Raw genomic sequence first — 18458 nt, 5'->3', positions numbered from 1 at the left:
GTAGTAGAATCTATGTTTAGTCACATTAGGTAAGGGATGGTTGCCACTATTGTATTTTTGTCCCACTGGTTAGTGTAGTTAGGCAGACAGGCTTTTGGTTTCCTTATTAGACAGTTAGATAGAACTGTGTTCATCCTTAGCTGCTTATTTGTTATTTTGGCAACATCCACGTCCCCTGGCAGTGGCATACTTTTGTTTGGTCATTTTGTACACTTGTAAATATTGTAAATATCTTGCTGGGGTGTAAGTAAAATCAAGCACACCAGTTTAAAACCCTGTGTTGTCTCTGTTATTTGCACCTTTTTATGCTTGGGTTCCCTACTGGTTTAAATGTCATGCTATGTGACCCTTGGTCTCAACACCTGTACATGGCCTGACCAGGGGTTTTGTAACAATATTCAATATAATTTCTCAAACTTTATTTAACGTCTGTATAACTTATCCAACAAGCTGCCTTCATCAACAAGCCCTTACTGTCTGCTTCTTTTGATTTTCAGTTACCAAATCAAAATGGTGACATTTTAGGATCAGATCCCTCACAAAGAGCCTGACAATTAATTGTATCTCACTTTGGTAGAGTCTGAGCAGTTAATATTGCTTAAATTAACCTTTGGTGTAGTTCTGTTGTCCTCTTTTGTTCAATGTCAGGATATGTCTTTCTGTCAGATCTTAGAATATATTTCTAGGTTTAAAACTATCAATGATCTGATGAAAACTTGAATCTTGTATATGGAATACACCCAGTTTTTAATATAATCATATTACTTTTATTGAAACATTGAGTTTTTGTTTTCAAGACCTGTTGAAACCATTTTCTATTGTACACTAATAAACTGCCTGAAAACCATATTTTTCCTGTGGCTGATTAGTCTCAGACTGTTGACACTAAATGTTTTTCCCATCACAAGCCTCAAACATATCACCAGTCTTAACTAACCTTTTTTTTAAAATGAAGAACACTTATAATGGACTTTATGTAGAAAGCAATCGTACATGTGAAGTTTCTAAATTTCACATTCAGAAATGAAAAATTCTTAATAAGAAAAAAGTGAGCTTAAATAAAGTGTGAAAATGCAGTTTTGTCTTTTCATCCATAAAAAGAATGGATGAAAGGGAAGGTCTTCAGCGAAACTGAGCTGGTGAACTTTATACATTTTCTGGTGGATACCTGACTTGAATAGTTAATAATTAATCACAATCCTTCAAATGATTTTCTATAACTTTTAATTCAGTCTTTCTTTGTCTTCTTTTTGACTGAAAAATTACTTCCATTAATGTTTCGTAGAGAGCAAAGGTGAATATGATCATATTGTCTTTCAATGAAAGTCTTTTGGTCATGTTTTTTATTTATTTTTTTAATGTCTTTGTAAAAATCAATTTTTCTTGTTTATTTTTATTTTTTGTTTACATTTTAAAATCATGCTTTTTATTCATTTTTGTAATGCTTTTTGTTTAATGCTTGCTGGCTACCATAACTTGCTTGTCAGAAAGACGTCATTGGTGTAAACATATATATATATATATATATATATATATATATATATATATATATATATATTTTTATTTATTTATTTATTTTTTTTCAATCCAAAAAAAAGTGTTCAAATGCAATTTTTTGGGTCTCAAATATTTTTTTGCATTCAAAATATTTTTTTCAACTTCTGAAGCAACTTCTTTTTTGATTAAATGATAAAGACACAAATGTCCTACCCATAATATGGCCCAAACACAAAAAAACACTACTTCAATCAAAAAAGTTGCTTCAAACAAAAAAAATTTCACTTCTATCAAAGAAAACATTTCCAATCAAAGAAAAACATTGTTCAAATGCCTTTTTTTGACTCTCAAATATTTGTTTGCATTCAAACACTTCTTTTTCTTTGATTGAATCCTTTTTTTTATTGAAGTGGATTTTTTTTAATTGAAAATATATTTCTTAATTGGAGCAATCTTTTTTTTAATTGAATAATTAAGACACAAATCTACCTTTTTTTTTGATTGAACAAATCTACCTCCATAAAAGGGCACACTCACACTTTCAAATTAATATTTCTATATAACGAAACAGTTTAAATGTTCAAAACTGACAAAAACAATAGTGCAGAACAAAAAAAAGTATATACATCCTTTGAGTTGGACGTAATTTAGCAAGGGAAAGACGAAAAAAGATACAAAAACACATAGGGTTGCAATAATACAGCAAGTGTATTTTAAGTTGAAAGAACCTTTACATTTCTAAGTTTTGTTTCCGGTTCAGGGCAGTGACGCCTGTGTTGTGAAAAAGGTTTAGCTCTTCTAAAACACCACCATCACGATCCACTGAAGTCTTAGGGCATTACATCTTCTAAAACGGCCAACAGCCACAAGAGCAGAGGACTGAAACTTCCCTGGTCCAGCATTGTGGTGTGTATCATCTTTATCTGGTAAATGTTGAAAAGGCTGGCGCTGATAACACGCCAACTCACAATGCTCCTCTTCCGTGTTGTTGTTAAGGCTGATTTATGGTCCCGCGTTAAATCGACGCAGTGCCCACGCCGTAGGTTACGGCGTAGGGTACGCGGAAATCAGCCTTAAGTCAGGTCGTGATCGCCTCTGACAAAACGTGTTTTATGGTCACTTTAAGAGATTGTCTTTCGGATTTTACTAAAGCATTTTCTGACTGAAAGGTTATTACCAACAAGGGCTATCTTTTTCCAAAAACATGTGTGTTTGGAGATGGCTAGACTCCCTTCGTTTTAGGTTTAAAGCTTTAGGTAGTTGATTGTTTTTGTGATCGATTAAAGGATGAGTTCAGCTACTCACTTGACTCATAATATTCCATCTGTGAAAAGGGTGTAGGTAATGTTTGATTTCATTTTAAGCTTGGGAATGGCACCTATGATATCCCACAGTTCTCACATTCAGGCTGCTGGAGCTTATTAGTTATTTGTTTTCAATAAGAGATGATGTTTGCAGTAGAAGACAGCTGTGTTCACATAACATTAATACAACTGGCTTTGGTTTTACTAAAATAAAATTATCCAACATTTATTGTTCCATTTTCCTTTGACAAAATTGTTGAGCACAGATTTCAAACAACAGATGTTTAGTAATTTATTGCATTTCATCTTTCTTTTCTTTCTTTTCATCTTTCTTACAAAACCCCATATTGTACATTTCTGTCTATATTGTTCATTTCTGTTTATACATTTTATCTATCATCTGTCATCCTACGTCACTTTTTGTAAAGATTCATATCTGGCACTTTTTAATCCTCATATTGTACATTTCTGTTTATTTCTGTTTATAGATTTTACTTTATTCTATCTCTTATTTTATCTCCATATACTTGTTTGCTTTTATATTTTTATTTTTATTTTTACTTTTACTGTATTGCACCAATCACCACAACAAAATCCTTGTGTGTGTTAACAAACTTGGCAATAAACCCCCTTTCTGATTCTGATTCTGATTCTGATTCTTTTCAGATTTGGAGATCCCCCACAGGACACACCGGATGGGCCAGCTGGTGACATTTGGGGTCTATTGTTAGCATTCTTTGGGCCTGCTTGTGAAACATCAGTCAAATGGCCAGCAACTTCCGCAGCTACATCTGGGACCCGGTTCTCATTGTGTGTCAGATTGTATTGATGCAGTGCATCTACTACAGCTTCCTGGGCCTGTGGTTGGCTGGTGTGGACAGCCTTGTACAAAGTGGTCGGTCACTGGATCAGATCTTCAGCTATGAAGTAAATTTCATATTGCACATCTGTAAACATTTCTTCCTAGTACACCTGCACTTTTAAAATGTTATGTTTTTTCTCCCCCCCCCTCTCTGCCTTTGGTAGCTTCTTGGTTTTGCAACAATGCAGGGTAGACTCTCAATGATGGCATTCATCTTGAACTCTCTTACCTGGTGAGAAATATCAACAGTTTTCATTGCACACAGATAAAAGCTGTAGGACTGCTTAGTGAAATGCTATTGTTAAACAATGTCAGAATATAAATACTGTATATGAGACACTAAATATTTTTTCCACACTTGTGCAGCACAAGAGCACAAGGGGAATTATATAAAATGAATTAGATATGGATAAAGCATACAAAACATTCATGAGAACAATTAAATTATTATTCACAACTATCCAATAACTCAAGCCAGCAATAGACACAAAAACAGAGGCCAAACATGAATGACAAAGGCATTACAGAATGTACTGAAAGACAGAGAAAAATACACTATTTACAAGAATTTCCAAAACAGAAAACTTAAGAACAAAACAGTAGGTATGAAATAATATTCAAATAAATTAACAAGCCTTAAAAGGGTATGCAGAAAAGCATAGTCAATTACTGAATAGTAACAAAAGCATTATTATGGGAATATGGAAACCATTAAATAGCATAATTGAAAATAGTCCTGATCAAAGAGATTACCTTCAATACTTTATAATCATATGAGAAAAAGACAACATGAATAATGTAGTTAAAAGTTTTATCAATTACTTTGTTAATGATGGTCCAACCCTGACAGATAAGAAAAATCCATACTCACTGCCATCAGATGATTTTTATAATAACTTGGTAGAAACTCAGAATTCATGTTCCTCACAGCAGTGGACAAGAATGAAATAGTTTAGATTGTACATACATTTGAAATGTAAAACATCTACTGATTGCAATGATATCAGAAAAGCTTAGAATTATTAACTTACAGCTAAAACCAGAAGTTTACATACACTGTGAAAAAATACAACCTTTTTGTTTCACTGTCTGAAGTTAAATCAGACTAAACTTCTCCTGTTTCAGGTCAGTCAGGATCACCAAAATTATTTCATTTTGCTAAAAGCCACAATAATGAAAGAGAGAATTTATTAGATAATTTTATATTACTTTCTTTGAGGTCAAAAGTTTACATACACAGAAAAGTACTATGTCTTTAAATAACGTGGGGAAGCCCAGATGATGAAGTCATGGGTTTGGAAGCTCCTGATAAGGAAAGGTTTAGTCTGATTTAACTTGACAAAAAAATGTCATGTGTCTTTTTGCACAGTGTATGTAAACTTCTGATTTCAACTGTACACCTGTAATTTATCATTTCTAACCAGTACATTTTCTCATAAAATGAAAATAGCTCAAGTTGTTCCGCTATTTAAAACCAGGGATAAAAATGAGCAGATTAAATAATCAAATGACTAAATAAATTGAATCAGTTCTTGAATATTATTCTCTGATTGTCAGTGGGCTCCAGAATATTGTGATAAAACTCCAGCAAGAAGTGCATTATTATTATCATTATTATTATTATTATTATTATTATTATTATTATTATTATTATTATTATTCAAAATAAACATTATTTAAAAGATCCTGACATTTTTCTGTGATGATTGTGTTTGGAGGATGTATATCTTGTCATTGTCACAGCACACACCTGAGTAATGCACCAGAGAACTATATACCAGACTATTTTTTATATGTTTATATGACACAAATATTGCAGCAATAAATGTTGGGTGTATTTACTCTGCCATCCATTTTTACTTACTTAAATTGTAAAATTGAGTGTTGAACAAGATCGATTTTAATTGTTCAAATATGTAGAGAAAAAAAATCTTTGGGTTTTCATTAGGTATTTGATCACAAAAACATGAATGATAATTAAACTTTTTGTTTGTGTTTGTTTTATCGTTTTAACAGTGCACTAGGTCTGTGGTTTTTCATCCGCCGAGGGAAACAATGCCTGGACTTCACCGTTACTGTCCACTTCTTTCACATGATCGGTTGCTGGATCTATAACGCTCATCTTCCCTCCGCCTTGTCCTGGTGGCTTGTCAACGTAGCCTGCATGGCACTGATGGCTGTAATCGGAGAATACCTGTGCATGCGGACTGAGCTCAGGGCAATTCCCGTCAACAGTGGACCAAAGTCTAACCTGTGAATTTCCCTTGACGCCACACAAAAAAATTCTGACTTACATGGAACTCACTGACAAAGCTTTCCATTGTCGCTGAACACAAAGGAACTCCAACTTCCATCAGCATACATGTTGCAATGTCATGAACCTTTTTTTTTTGTCAAGTGAGCCATGAGTTGACTTGAAAATTTTTTTTTTAGCTGCTCATTTAACGTCAGTGTTAACTCTGTAGCATATTCAAAACATATTTTAATGCTATTGAAAGTACAGTAACAGTTTATTTTCTCAGTTCATCTGCAATAGCTAGTAGACTCGCATGGACATCTGGGCACCCTTCCTCTCTGTCTGCATCCCGTGTCTGAGTTTTCAAACACAACCATTATGATATGATGCACGCAGTTTAATTTAGACAGTCACATGAACTTGCATTGTTTTGTGCTGTACTTCTTAAAGTTGTTTTTAAAGTTCAGTGTTGGGTAACATGTTTATAGTGTCTCTGCCACTCTGTTCAATCATTTTGTTAACCAAAAAGAAAGGGAAACATCTTGCCTCAATATTATAGCCTATATAGGCCTGACGTATGCCTGGCTTAGTTTTATCTTTCTATATAAGGTTTTTACCTTCAGTCTGATAATGCTTGTATGGTTTTTTTTTTTTTTCATAGTTGGCCACATCTAATTTTTTTTTATCTTTATCTAGTCTTATTATGGAAGCTTTTGAGTATTTTTTGAGCATTTAGCCATCCATCTGAAAATCACCGGAGCCATTGTGATGGGAAAACTCCTGAAAACTGCAGCACTGGTGCTTTCTGGAAAATTATGTCTCCTCACATGCAGTGGTAACTTTTTAATTTTTCAAATGTCACAGCTCTTGTAATACATGCTTAAATCTTTTCTCATTGGGTGGTAACTTTCATATCAAAATCTTTGCAGCTTTTTTAGTGTGGATTTTGCCGTTTATTGCTTTGGAATAAGTTATTTGAAGTTTAGTACAATGACATGCTTATGATATATGAAGTGTTCTCTGATGTCTTGCTTATACAGTCATGGTGAGAGGTAGATGAGAAGATTAGCTCATTAATATCTGCTAAGCTTAAATTAAATAATACACTATAAACATGGAAAAACGAAACATCTGTAACCTTGCACCTCTAGAGGTAACTAACCGACTAAGTTAAAGCATAGCTTCCTGGAAACCCCAAGTTTTTTTTATTGATTTGTTGATTAGGAATACATGCCAGCTTCTGGGCTTGGTTAGTTGGACTTTTTATATTTCCCCACATTCCAGTTTTATTCTTTGAGCTAAGACAACCAATTGCTTGCAATAGCTAAATATTAAGTGTTTCAATCAACAAACTGAATGAACTTTTGAAAATGTGTTATGTATATGATGATCAAACTCCTTACTACTCTTTCTAAGCTGGTGTCGTTTGAGAGAATGTCTGCTGATAAATTTCACATGCAGGTGCACATGCAACTTTTTTTTTTCTTTTAAATCTTTGGTGTTTAAAACCTAAACTACTAAACCATACTGATGTCACACCTAGTTTAGATGTTGTTATCCAATAATATCCGTATAACATATAAAAAATGTGTCCGTTATACCATAATCCTCAAATACATATTTTTTTTAAATACATAAAAAAATAAAAATCTTTACAAACAGGTCAAAGTAAAAGTACAATTAAGAAAGTAGTTTTAAATAATAGTCCATTCAAAACTTTCCCTTGCTGAACTGTGCTGGTCGGAATTATTGGCATGAACAGAATTTATATAATATAATGACATAAGTTATTGTACGGCGTAGAGAACACCGTGCTGTCTACCCTTAGCTATAAATATTTTTTTCATTTATTACAGTGGTGGGTCCTCCACACCCTCTATAGAGACGGCTCATATCATATGGGTCCCAGAGGCATGTTATGTCATTTACATGCTCAACGGATTATCTTACAGGTAATGATTTCTCTCAATTAAAAAAGGGGATTTCCTAATTCATAAAAGGTCTTACGGAAAAAGATATTCAACATTCAATATTTTAAGACACAGCAAGAAAGTAGGAATTTTAACAAACAAAGACATTTTGCTATGTCTGCTCTTTTAAAGAGGCCTTAGGTTTTAGACTGAAAACAAAACAATCAGAAATTGAACATGTAATGGAAAAAGCACAGAGTGTGCTGGAGAATCTACAAAATAAATTGCAACAAGACAATGAGATGTTTAATGCTTAGATGAGTTCATTTAAATTAAAATGTGAATCAAATCAAGAAAGGTTTGAACTGCCGTGGCAAACTTGGTATGAAAGTCGGTCTAAAATTTACCATGCAAATACACAACTTAACTCTTCGACAGCACAGGGACATGACAAACATGATAACAAATAAGCTGAAGTCCAATGACACCACCCACATGTCTTTATCACAACCCGTTCAAAAGTTATGGCAGAGAAAATTTTTCTAGGGGGCGCTGTTGGGCCATTAGGCCACGCCCATTAATGCAAACCATGAAATATCAAATTTATCGCCAGGCCTGGCTTGCGTGCAAAATTTGGTGACTTTTGGGGAACTATCAAATATGGACCAATCAGATGAAGGGGGGACGCACTTTGCGCCAAAATTACGCAATTAATTCAAAATGTTCAAAATGGCTGACTTCCTGTTCGGTTTCGGCCATGGCGCCAAGAGACTTTTCTTTAAGTTGCGACATGATACAGGTGTGTACCGATTTTCGTTCATGTACGTCAAACCGTATTGTGGGGCCTGAGGCACAAAGTTTTTTGATACACGGAAATTAGATACCGTGTATCATTGTGCTTTGCGCTTTATCACCGGCTGCAGCTATCAGGTACATCACTGTTTTTTGTATGCTGCTGCCAATTGTCCTTCTTTGCCTGTCCGTAGACTCTCCCACTGGCTGACTTTTATTTACAAATCCATTTTGGGACGTCGCCCTACATATTTGTGCGTGCACATGTGTAGAAACATCAGCCATTATGGCCTGCGCTCACAGAACTTTATTCAGATGCAGGTCCCGAGAGCCAGAACTGAACTGGGTAAAAAGGCGTTCAGGTTTTCTGCCCCCTCAACTTGGAATGATGCGCAGAAGGACTTGAAATTGGTTGAGCTTGTATCCTTGGGTAAATTTAAATCCATTTTAAAAGATAATATATAAAATATATATATTTTTTTTTTTTTCTGTCTGAACCAATCAGATGAAGGGTGGGCGCGCTTTTTGGCATCTAGCGTCGCCACGGTAATACTTTTGAAAGAGAAAAAGTAATGCGTGGTGTCGGAGGATGGAGACGCACATTTTGATGTATAACACACCTGGGTGCATGTTACGGTTCGGGCCGTATTAACTGCTGAAGAAATGGCATAAATTTCGCCAAAATGACAAGATTAATTCAAAATAGCCGACTTCCTGTTCGGTTTCAGCCATGGCGCCAAGAGACTTTTCTTTAAGTTGCGCCATGATACAGGTGTGTACCGATTTTCGTGCATGTACGTCAAACCGTATTGTGGGGCTTGAGGCACAAAGTTTTCTAGGGGGCGCTGTTGAGCCATTTTGCCACGGCCATTAATGCAAACCATTAAATATCAAATTTTTCGCCAGGCCTGGCTTGCGTGCAAAATTTGGTGACTTTTTGGGCACGTTTAGGGGGGCAAAAAGGCCTTCCTTTCGTCAGAAAAATAATAATAATTAAAGCTGCAAGCAGCGATGAACGGGCCCTCGCACTCACGGCCAACGCCCCCCATAAGCATATCAGAAATGACACCACCCACGACTTCCTATGTTAAACCATTCAAAAGTTATAGCAGAAAAAAGGTACAACCAATCAGAAGAATGGGCGGGGCTAATTCAGGCCAATGAAAGTCAAGGACTCCATACAGAATCTGATGACACCACCCACGACTCTCTATGTCAAACCATTCAAAAGTTATAGTAGAAAATCGGGAAAACCAATCAGAAGAAGGGGCGGGGCTAATTCAGGCCAATGAAGCTCAAGGACTCAATACCGATTCAGGTGACATCACCCACAACTCTTTATGTCAAAACATTCAAAATTTATGGCAGGAAATATGGACAACCAATCAGAAGAAGGGGCGGAGCTAATTTTCACCAATTATGGTCAAGGACTCAATATCGAGTCCCATGACACCACCCACAACTCTCTATGTCAAACCATTCAAAAGTTATGGCAGAGAAAAGTATTCTAGGGGGCGCTGTTGAGCCGTTAGGCCACGCCCATGAATGCAAACCAGGAAATATCAAATGTATCGCCAGGCCTGGCTTGCATGCAAAATTTGGTGACTATCAAATATGGACCAATCAGATGAAGGGGGGGCGCGCCTTTTGGCGTCTAGCGTCGCCACGGTAACGCTTTTGAAAGAGAAAAGTAATGCGTGTAGTCGCAGGATGGAGACGCACATTTTGATGTATAACACATCTGGGTTCACGATACGGTTCGGGCTGAATTAATTCTCGAAGGAATGGCATATATTGCTCCAAAATTACGCGATTAATGCAGAATGTTCAAAATGGCCGACTTCCTGTTCGGTTTCGGCCATGGCGCCAAGAGACTTTTCTTTTAGTTGCAACATGATACAGGTGTGTACCGATTTTCGTTCATGTACGTCAAAGCGTATTATGGGGCATGAGGCGCAAAGTTTTTTCTGTCTGAACCAATCAGATGAAGGGGGGGCGCGCCTTTTGGCGTCTAGCGTCGCCCCGGTAACGCTTTTGAAAGAGAAAAGTAATGCGTGGTGTCGCAGGATGGAGACGCACATTTTGATGTATAACACATCTGGGTGCACGTTACAGCTCGGGCCGTATTAACTGCCCAAGGAATGGCATAAATTGTGCCAAAATTACGCGATTAATTCAAAATGTTGAACTTCCTGTTCGTTTCGTCCATAGCGCCAAGAGACCTTTCTGTTCTCTTAGAAGAACTTTAAGACTGGAATGTGTGAATTAACTTTGGTTAAGAAACCTTCAATGTGCCTTTCTATTTTTTTAAGCTACATATCATTTTTCCATTTCACCACCATGGTTGAACAAGACATCTATAATCTTTTTTTCATCCAAAGATGGATGAGTTTAGAGGCTCTGCTGGGATTTGAACCCAGGATCTCCTGTTTACAAGACAGGTGCTTTGACCAACTAAGCCACAGGGCCTAAACAAACTCTCACTTACCTCGTCTCAGACTTAAAAACAGTGAGACCTTTAGAGGTGTGACATGCTGGAATGAGAAACAGAAGCCATTGATGGACCACACGTCCTAAAGGACAAGGCATCTGACTTTGGATAAGAAGGTTGAGAGTTTTAGTCCCTCTGTGGTTAAAGAGACTTGAGACAGTAAGTTCTAGTGTTCTACCTCACATTCACTCTTTACAGGTCACTTCAGTTTAGCTACCGTCTCGGGTTATTGCAAATATACGGACAGAGTACAGATTCTCCAAAAACTTGAACTCTTCACTTCAAATTTTACATTTTGTTGACTAATGTTTCTGATTCAATCAAACATACACGTTTATTTCAGCTTTACAGAATTGATAACTGATGTACTTCCAGTTTATGGACACTTTTGTTAAATGGATGAGTATGTCAGAGAAAGTATATCCATCCATTATCTATACCCGCTATATTCTTTGCAGGGTCACGGGGGTCTGCTGGAGTCTATCCCAGCTAATTTTCAGGCGAGAGGCAGACCCCTGGACAGGTCAAATACAATTTTTATAATCTGAAACTATCAACGTGTCCCGAGTTTTAGTGGTAAACAGTTTGGCCAGTATGGGGACTGACCCCATGACCTTGGCGTTATTAGCACCAGGCTCTGTCGTTCTGAGCTAACCGGCCTTCGTGGTGAGTGTTTCTTTTTCGTATGTACGTATATGTGCATGTTTGATCCAGGCCTGGTTTACAACATCTTGAGTTACATGCACAGTCTCCCAAACCAAGTAGAGAGCTTTTTAAGTGAGGTCACACTTGGAAAGTAACTGACTGTCAGACACACCATGTAAAGAAATACACATTTGGTCAAGAAGAATTGGAGGAGTACCCCACCTTGTGGCACGAGTGAAGAACAGCAAAGCATTAAAGTGACTAAAAGGAGAAGAACCAGACATTACCTCCCTCTCAAGCAGTCCACATCTCTTAGAAGAACTGTAAGACTGGAATGTGTGAATTAACATTCAATGTGCCTTTTTTTTTTAAAGCTACATGTAATTTTTCCATTTCTCCACCATGGTTGAATGAGACATCTATTTTTTTGTGATCAACTTTTTATTTATTTTTCATTTATATATATAGAGAAGCGTCCCCACAGTCCAGGGAGAGAAGAAAAAAAAATAAAAAATACAACAAAACACCACCTGCTCAGATGCTTCTTCCCCCTTCCTTCCCACACCCTCCCACTCCCACCAACCCACTCCACCCCCACCCCATACCCCCCCAAATAATGAATCCAAATGCAGAGAGCCAAAAAAAAATTAAAAATTAAATAAATAAATAAATAAAAAAAAAAAAAAAAAAAAAAAAGAGAAGCACAAAACAAAACACACAAAACAAAAACAACAGCAGCAACAAAACACAAAGCACGTACACCACTCCCAACCCCCTCCCCTTGCCATCCAGGAATCCCATGACATTCCCATTCACTAAATAAGCCATTCTAAACATAAAACCAAACAGACAAAGATCATGAAACCATGGACGAGTTGGACCACAAACATTCATAACCTCTCAGAAATTTTCTCTAATAGATTTGACCAGCAATTGATATTTGGTGATTTGGCATGATGTAGGCGAGCTGTAGAAAGCTCAAGCTGTGCAATATCCCGGTAAGCAAAAAGCCATTCCCTCACTGACAGTGCATGTGGTGGTTTCCAGCGACAGGCTATCATTCTTTTAGCGGCTGTAACACCAGCCAACAATAAACGCTTGTTGTTTATAGTTAGTTTTAGAGATGAGGTGTCATTAAGTAAAAGCAAAGCTTGTGAGTGAGGAATGGCCTTTCCAGTTAAGTTAGACATGATACACGAAACATTATTCCAGAAACTATTTACCTCCGGACACTGCCAAACCATATGATAGAAAGTAGCAATGGTATTGTCTGGACAAAAATCACAGTATGGATTATCTCTGAATTTCATTTGTTGTAGTCTCCGAGGAGTTAAGTAAGACCTATGAATGAATTTGTAGTGTATCATTTGATGATCAGGATTTCTGGAAGAGAAAGATACATTTGACCATATAGTTTGCCAATCTAGATCTGAGGGAGTACTAATATCCGTCTTCCAGAGTCTATTAAGAAATAGAGGTTTGTATGACGCCTTGGTTATGAATTTATATAAATCAGAAACAATACCATTGTTTTTGCCTTTAGTGTCAAAAAGAGCATGGAGAGGATGGTTTTCCAACTCAGTGCCCCACGGAACACCTTGAGCGCGCATTGCTGCACGTAACTGTAAATAAAAGTAAAAAGTACCTGGTAGGTTGTAAGACCTATCTAAGTCATGGAATTCACGAAGCCCACTTCTTCCTATGATGTCTTTAAAAACCCAGACTCCTTTATCCCTCCATTTTGGGAAAACAATTGGTTTTTTCTCGATTAGAAGAGAATAATTAAGAAAAATAGGGGATTGAGCAAAGAATTGATTGTGAATTTTGGCAAATCGCTGGACTTTATGCCATACTATAAAAAGATACGAAATTATTGGCCCAAAATCGCGTTTTACTGTCCTCTGGGGTATATTGGAGTATATCAGATTAGACAGTTTGTGTGGATAGATTAGATGCTCTTCGATAGGGCGCCATGACACTAGAGTCTCTGAGTTCAGCCAAGTAGTAAGTGGACGCAAAATAAAACACCATGAATACCATTCAAAATTGGGCAAATTAACACCTCCTGAGGATCTATACCTTTGCAGAGTAGCAGCTTTGATTCTGGGTTTCTTTTTGTTCCATAAGAATGTACTAATAATGGACTGGAGCTTCTTCCAGTAACCACCCGGTGGAGCTAGAGGAATCATGGAACTGATAAAATTAATGCGAGGCAGTATATTCATCTTGATGACTGAAAGTCTGGATGAGCGCAACGTTCCCGCCTCGAACTGGCTGTGTGAAAGGGGCTTTAGAAGAACTGTAAGACTGGAATGTGTGAATTAACTTTTTTTTAAGAAACATTCAATTGGCCTTTCTTATTTTTTAAGCTACATGTCATTTTTCCATTTCACCACCATGGTTGAACAAGACATCTATAATCTTTTTCTCATCCAAAGACAGATGAGTTTAGAGGCTCTGCTGGGATTTGAACCCAGGATCTCCTGTTTACAAGACAGGTGCTTTGACCAACTAAGCCACAGGGCCTAAACAAACTCTCACTTACCTCGTCTCAGACATCAAAACAGTGAGACCTTTAGAGGTGTGACATGCTGGAATGAGAAACAGAAGCCATTGATGGACCACACGTCCTAAAGGACAAGGCATATGACTTCGGATAAGAAGGTTGAGAGTTTTAGTCCCTCTGTGGTTAAAGAGACTTGAGACAGTAAGTTCTAGTGTTCTACCTCACATTCACTCTTTACAGGTCACTTCAGTTTAGCTACCGTCTCGGGTTATTGCAAATATACGGAGAGAGTAGAGATTCTCCAAAAACTTGAACTCTTCACTTCAAATTTTACATTTTGTTGACTAATGTTTCTGATTCAATCAAACATACACGTTTATTTCAGCTTTACATAATTGATAACTGATGTACTTCCACTTTATGGACACTTTTGTTAAATGGGTGAGTATGTCAGAGAAAGTACATCCATCCGTTATCTATACCCACTATATTCTTTGCAGGGTCACGGGGGTCTGCTGGAGTCTATCCCAGCTAATTTTCAGGCGAGAGGCAGACCCCTGGACAGGTCAAATACAATTTTTATAATCTGAAACTTTCAACGATAACCCAAGTTTTAGTGGTAAACAGTTTGGCCAGTATGGGGACTGAACCCTTAACCTTGTCGTTATTAGCACCAGGCTTTGACGTTCTGAGCTAACCGGCCTTCGTGCGGAGTATTTCTTTTTTGTATGTATTTATGTGCATGTTTGATCCAGGCCTGGTTTACAACATCTTGAGTTACATGCACAGTCTCCCAAACCAAGTAGAGACCTTTTTAAGTGAGGTCACACTTGGAAAGTAACTGATTGTCAGACACACCACGTAAAGAAATACACATTTGGTCAAGAAGAATTGAAGGAGTACCCCACCTTGTGGCACGAGTGAAGAACAGCAAAGCATTAAAGTGACTAAAAGGAGAAGAACCAGACATTACCTCCCTCTAAAGCAGTCCACATCTCTTAGAAGAACTGTAAGACTAGAATGTGTGAATTAACTTTGGTTAAGAAACCTTCAAGGTGCCTTTCTTTTTTTTTAAGCTACATGTAATTTTTCCATTTCACCACCATGGTTGAACAGGACATCTATAATCTTTTTTTCTTTTTTTAAACTTTCAACGATAACCCAAGTTTTAGTGGTAAACAGTTTGGCCAGTATGGGGACTGAACCCTTAACCTTGTCGTTATTAGCACCAGGCTCTGACGTTCTGAGCTAACCGGCCTTCGTGGTGAGTGTTTCTTTTTCGTATGTACGTATGTACGTATGTTCATGTTTGATCCAGGCCTGGTTTACAACATCTTGAGTTACATGCACAGTCTCCCAAACCAAGTAGAGACCTTTTTAAGTGAGGTCACACTTGGAAAGTAACTGACTGTCAGACACACCATGTAAAGAAATACACATTTGGTCAAGAAGAATTGGAGGAGTACCCCACCTTGTGGCACGAGTGAAGAACAGCAAAGCATTAAAGTGACTAAAAGGAGAAGAACCAGACATTACCTCCCTCTAAAGCAGTCCACATCTCTTAAGCCCCTTTCACACAGAGATTCCGCAATATTGGTGTAAAGAAGTCCTGCCAATACGCCGCCTTTGTTGGTTCACACAGAACCATACAACGCCGGCATAACGCCGCTCCCGTCTGTAAATTCACACAGCATGCCGGCGTTCCGCAATCAGAGGCGTGACGACAGCGTCAGTCCGACCGTCATGTCAGCGGCATGCCGGCTGTGTCATTCACACAGACCCCGTTTCGTCTCTGTGACGGCTCTGTGACTACCTCCGCTGCCGGCTTATTGGTGGGGCCACTTGGCCCCCCATTCCGCCTCCGTGACTTTCACACAGAACAGCGAGGCGGCTTAAAGGCGCAACGTTCCCACCTCGAACTGGCTGTGTGAAAGGGGCTTTAGAAGAACTGTAAGACTGGAATGTGTGAATTAACTTTTTTTTAAGAAACATTCAATTGGCCTTTCTTATTTTTTAAGCTACATGTCATTTTTCCATTTCACCACCATGGTTGAACAAGACATCTATAATCTTTTTCTCATCCAAAGACAGATGAGTTTAGAGGCTCTGCTGGGATTTGAACCCAGGATCTCCTGTTTACAAGACAGGTGCTTTGACCAACTAAGCCACAGGGCCTCCACAACCTCACACTTACCTCGTCTCAGACATCAAAACAGTGAGACCTTTAGAGGTGTGACATGATGGAATGAGAAACAGAAGCCATTGATGGACCACACGTCCTAAAGGACAAGGCATCTGACTTTGGATAAGAAGGTTGAGAGTTTTAGTCCCTCTGTGGTTAAAGAGACTTGAGACAGTAAGTTCTAGTGTTCTACCTCACATTCACTCTTTAAGTCACTTCAGTTTAGCTACCGTCTCGAGTTATTGCAAATATACGGAGAGAGTAGAGATTCTCCAAAAACTTGAACTCTTCACTTCAAATTTTACATTTTGTTGACTAATGTTTCTGATTCAATCAAACATACACGTTTATTTCAGCTTTACAGAATTGATAACTGATGTACTTCCAGTTTATGGACACTTTTGTTAAATGGATGAGTATGTCAGAGAAAGTACATCCATCCATTATCTATACCCGCTATATTCTTTGCAGGGTCACAGGGGTCTGCTGGAGCCTATCCCAGCTAATTATCAGGCGAGAGGCAGACCCCTGGACAGGTCAAATACAATTTTTATAATCTGAAACTTCCAATGATAACCTGAGTTTTAGTGGTAAACAGTTTGGCCAGTATGGGGACTGACCCCATGACCTTGTCGTTATTAGCACCAGGCTCTGACGTTCTGAGCTAACCGGCCTTCGTGGTGAGTGTTTCTTTTTCGTATGTACGTATGTATGTATGTGCATGTTTGATCCAGGCCTGGTTTACAACATCTTGAGTTACATGCACAGTCTCCCAAACCAAGTAGAGACCTTTTTAAGTGAGGTCACACTTGGAAAGTAACTGACTGTCAGACACACCACGTAAAGAAATACACATTTGGTCAAGAAGAATTGGAGGAGTACCCCACTGTTGCGTGTGGCCATGACTCTCTCTCCCAACACACAGCATTCTCAATAATCTAATTAATCTTGTCTCCTCCCATCTCAGAATACCACACCTGGACTGGCACACCTGAACTGATTCCCATCAGCTTATAAAGCTCCTCTCTGCTCAGTGTGCCAGGAGACACAGACCAAGCAACACCAAACTGGATGCTCTTTTGTTAGCGTTTGTTTAATTCTGATCCTTAGTTTAGTTTAGTTTGGGCCTGGAGATGGCCGGTAGTCTTTATTTTAGGTCGTTTGCTCATTTGTTTATAGTTAGTTGGGTTTTGAGTTAGGGAGGGGGTTCCAGCTTCGACGTCCCTTTAAAGGGGTGGGCTGTGCCCCCCCCATCCTCCTTAGTTCAGCCGGCATCTCCAGGTCCCTTTTTTCCTTATAGTGAGTATTATGATTTCTGCCAGTGTATTTATTTTTGGGAGGTTTGCTTAAATAAAAGCTGTTAAACTTGTGCTCTTTTGTTGGTGTCCTTCATGATGTTGTGGTTTCCATTTTCGAGCCATATTCCAATGTTTTTTGTGTGGAGACCGCAACACCCACCTTGTGGCACGAGTGAAGAACAGCAAAGAATTAAAGTGACTAAAAGGAGAAGAACCAGACATTACCTCCCTCTAAAGCAGTCCACATCTCTTAGAAGAACTTTAAGACAGGAATGGGTGAATTCACTTTTTTGTAAGAAACATTCAATTGGCCTTTCTTATTTTTTAAGCTACATGTCATTTTTCCATTTCACCACCATGGTTGAACGAGTCATCTATAATCTTTTTCTCATCCAAAGACAGATGAGTTTAGAGGCTCTGCTGGGATTTGAACCCAGGATCTCCTGTTTACAAGACAGGTGCTTTGACCAACTAAGCCACAGGGCCTCCACAACCTCTCACTTACTGCTTAGAGCCAGGCGTGTTTCCCGGAAGGGGGGCTCCTCCTCCTTGACCCAGCGCATGTTCTCTGACGATTCCCGGCAGAAGAACTCAAGCAGCGTGATGAGCTCTCCCGCTAGGGTCCATTCAGCTTTTGACTGAGAAAAGTAATGCCCATCGTTGCATAAATTGCGCCAAAATTACACGATTAATTCACTATGGCCGACTTCTTGTTTGGTTCCGGCCATGGCGCCA

At 38.3% G+C, this 18458-nt stretch overlaps 1 protein-coding gene and 4 non-coding genes across 6 annotated transcripts; 1 reads left to right on the top strand and 4 right to left on the bottom strand.

Annotated features, from left to right (window-relative positions):
• The first annotated feature begins 2262 nt into the window (after positions 1-2262).
• On the top strand, positions 2263-7628 carry sys1 (SYS1 golgi trafficking protein). Of its 2 annotated transcripts, none has more exons than XM_061728563.1 (4): positions 2263-2403; positions 3468-3728; positions 3828-3895; positions 5680-7628. In XM_061728563.1, the coding sequence occupies exons 2-4, from the start codon at positions 3567-3569 to the stop codon at positions 5918-5920; spliced, it is 471 nt and encodes a 156-aa protein (XP_061584547.1). In that variant the 5' UTR covers positions 2263-2403; positions 3468-3566; the 3' UTR covers positions 5921-7628. The 2 variants fall into 2 exon arrangements, with proteins under 2 accessions (XP_061584547.1, XP_061584548.1); XM_061728564.1 differs by having other exon boundaries at positions 2266-2423.
• A 3368-nt stretch (positions 7629-10996) lies between these two features.
• Positions 10997-11070, bottom strand: trnat-ugu (transfer RNA threonine (anticodon UGU)). Its single transcript has one exon. It is a non-coding gene; the product is annotated as a tRNA-Thr (tRNA).
• Positions 11071-14189: 3119 nt separating this feature from the next.
• trnat-ugu (transfer RNA threonine (anticodon UGU)) lies at positions 14190-14263 on the bottom strand. Its single transcript has one exon. It is a non-coding gene; the product is annotated as a tRNA-Thr (tRNA).
• Positions 14264-16344: 2081 nt separating this feature from the next.
• On the bottom strand, positions 16345-16418 carry trnat-ugu (transfer RNA threonine (anticodon UGU)). The gene has a single exon. It is a non-coding gene; the product is annotated as a tRNA-Thr (tRNA).
• Positions 16419-18135: 1717 nt separating this feature from the next.
• Positions 18136-18209, bottom strand: trnat-ugu (transfer RNA threonine (anticodon UGU)). Its single transcript has one exon. It is a non-coding gene; the product is annotated as a tRNA-Thr (tRNA).
• Between the last annotated feature and the right edge of the window lie 249 nt (positions 18210-18458).

Source organism: Cololabis saira, chromosome 8 (genome assembly GCF_033807715.1).
Source record: "Cololabis saira isolate AMF1-May2022 chromosome 8, fColSai1.1, whole genome shotgun sequence".
NCBI lineage: Eukaryota > Metazoa > Chordata > Actinopteri > Beloniformes > Belonidae > Cololabis > Cololabis saira.
Note: the sequence above shows the minus strand (reverse complement) of the source record. Positions and strands in the feature narration are given on the sequence as shown.

Excerpts from the sequence above, each read along its gene's own strand:
- sys1 (XM_061728563.1), top strand. The coding sequence starts at position 3,567 with ATGGCCAGCAACTTCCGCAGCTACATCTGGGACCCGGTTCTCATTGTG. Across the intron at positions 3,729-3,827 it reads ATCAGATCTTCAGCTATGAA|CTTCTTGGTTTTGCAACAAT; the intron begins GTAAATTTCATA and ends TGCCTTTGGTAG. Across the intron at positions 3,896-5,679 it reads ATCTTGAACTCTCTTACCTG|TGCACTAGGTCTGTGGTTTT; the intron begins GTGAGAAATATC and ends TCGTTTTAACAG.